General features: G+C 51.6%; 1 protein-coding gene across 4 annotated transcripts in view; it reads left to right on the top strand.

The window, feature by feature from the left end:
• Positions 1 to 2,500, top strand: part of ChAT (Choline acetyltransferase) — a 204,550-nt gene that overhangs the window by 201,314 nt on the left and 736 nt on the right. For all 4 annotated transcript variants that reach the window (XM_043018908.2, XM_043018904.2, XM_043018910.2 and 1 more), the window contains 3 exons: positions 555 to 687; positions 1,720 to 1,920; positions 2,086 to 2,500. The exon at positions 2,086 to 2,500 is cut by the window's right edge and continues 736 nt beyond it. In XM_043018908.2, coding sequence (XP_042874842.1) covers positions 555 to 687; positions 1,720 to 1,920; positions 2,086 to 2,292 — 541 coding nt within the window. In that variant the 3' untranslated portion in view covers positions 2,293 to 2,500. The remainder of the gene's footprint in view (positions 1 to 554; positions 688 to 1,719; positions 1,921 to 2,085) is intronic.

Below are 2,500 nucleotides of genomic sequence, written 5' to 3' on the forward strand. Positions count from 1 at the left end.
TCTTGGTGTTACATTTCATTGTCATCATCATCATCATCATCATCATCATCAACATCATTATCATTATCACAATTATTATCATTATCATTACTTTATCATTATCATCATCATCATCTTCATCACCACCATCAATCTTCATTATTTTTGTTATCATTTTGATACTATATTCACTAGTCAACGTTTTCACCATAATATCTACAATTATTTCCGTTGTAACCATTACCATTTCATCACCACACCCCCTCCCCCCTCCCTCCCCTCCCCTCTCATTCCCACATCACACCCCTAACCCTCCCTTCCCCGGCATCATACCTACCACATAACCCTCCCCTCCCCTCCCCTCCCCTTCCGTCCTCTCTACCCTTCCCCATACCTCCCCTTCCGTCCCCTCTCATCACCACCACACACTCCTCCCCCTTCCCTTCCCACCCCATCCTCATCCCCACCACACACTCCTCCCCCTTCCCTCCCCTTCCCACCCCATCATCATGCCCACCACCACGCACCCCCTCCCCCTTCCCCCCATTCTCACAAGCCCCTCCATCCTCCCTCAGGTGTCACGGGCAGCTCACCAGCACCTACGAGAGCGCCAGCACCAGGAGATACCGCCACGGCCGCGTCGACAGCATCAGGGCCAACACGCCGAAGGTCCTGTCGTGGTGTGAGGCCATGGTTCTCAACGCCCCGGTGAGTGAGGGAGGGGGAGGGAGGGGGAGAGGGAGGTGGGGGGAGGGGAGAGGGAGGTGGGCGAGGGGAGGGGGAGGGGTAAAGGGAGGGGAGGGGTAGGGGTAGGGGGAGGGGGAGTGGTAAAGGGAAGGGGAGAGGGAGGGGTAGGGGAGGGGGTAATGGAATGGGAGAGGGAGAGGTAGGGGAGGGGGGTAATGGAGTGGGAGAGGGAGAGGGAGAGGAGGGAGAAGGAAAGGGAGAGGGTAATGGAGTGGGAGAGGGAGAGGGAGAGGGAGAAGGAGGGGGGGAGGGAGAAGGTACTTTCGTGGTGTGAGGCCATGGTTCTCAATGCCCCGGTGAGTGAGGGAGGGAGAGGGAAAGAGGAAGGAAGGAAGGAAAGCAGGAAGGAAGGGAGTTAGGGAGGAATAGAAAGAGAGGGGGTTGGAGGGAGAAAGGGAATTGGTGGGAGGGAGGGAGAAAGGAAGAGAGGGAGGGAAAGAAGGAGAGGGAGTGAGAGAAAGAGGTGGCAGGAAGGTGTGAGAAAAAGAGAGAGAGGGGAGATAGAAGGAAGGGAGGGATGGAAGGAGAGGGGGAGTGACTGAGAAATGTGACAGGAAGTAGAGAAGGTGGAAGGTTTAGAAGGAGACGGAGAAAGAGAGGGGGAGGGTACGAGGGAAGAAGGGAAGGAGGGAGAGACGGAAGGAGAAGAAGAGAAAGACAGGAGATATGAGAGAAGGAAGGAGGGAGGGATAGAAGGGATTCTTTAGAGGGATTGTGAGCGAGAGTAACACCAAGAAAGAATGAAACGACAGGAAAATAAAAAGAAAGGAAAAGATACAGAACGAAATAAAGAAATTGTCATACTAGTTCCCTGAAAGAAAAAAGAAAGAAATGCCCTAGCTATCGCCCCTGAAAGAAAGAAAGAAAGAAAGAAATACTCCTGCTAGTTATTATTCCTGAAAGAAAGAAATGACGAATTAATCCCGCTAGTTCTTGTCCCCGAAAGAAAGAAAGAAAGAATGAATCACTCACACTAGCTCTCGTCCCTCTCAGGTGGCCGACCGTCTGGCCAAGTTCGACACCGCCATCACGCTTCAGACGGACATCATGGTCAACAACATCTTGGGGCGAGGCATCGACATCCACCTGCTAGGCCTGAGAGAGATGGCCAAGGAAATGGGACTCTCCACACCCGAGATCTTCAGCCACAGGTCGTACCAGGTGTCCAACCACTTCAGGCTCTCCACCAGCCAGGTGAGTAGGCGTGGGAATCGGAGAGGCTTTTTGTAATTTATGGATCTCTGATGAAGCGCCAGATATGTGTTTGATGTCATAGGCCTATTTATCTTTTTTTTAGGCTCCCACCGCACACTTAACGCCTGACATGAGTTTAACAGAGAGTCCTCCATGACTTTGCAGGTTCCCACGCTCTCTGACTCCTGGATGGGATACGGCCCGGTGGTTCCCGACGGATACGGAGCTTCCTACAACCCGCACCCGGACTACATCGTCTTCTGTCTCTCCGCTTTCAAGTCTTGCGAAGAGACATCGACTCTGGAGTTCGGCCGCGGCTTGGAGAGGGCACTCGACGAAATGAAGACACTCTTGGAAACCAGGCTCAAATAGGCCGATTTACTTACGATTTTTTTTTTTCGGTTTTAATTCCGCGATGAAATACGCGGGTATGTTTTCTCTGATCTAATGGATGAATGTTGATTCATGAATCCTGTTCACTAGACGAACGCTTGTTAAGGCAAACTAGTCCAGGCAAGTTAGCCATGTGCCACTATATTCTATCGTGATCTTGTTGCCAGAGATATCCAAGATATCTATA

Source organism: Penaeus japonicus, unplaced genomic scaffold, assembly GCF_977035675.1.
Source record: "Penaeus japonicus unplaced genomic scaffold, GWHDUDI00000001_assembly GWHDUDI00000001, whole genome shotgun sequence".
Lineage (NCBI taxonomy): Eukaryota > Metazoa > Arthropoda > Malacostraca > Decapoda > Penaeidae > Penaeus > Penaeus japonicus.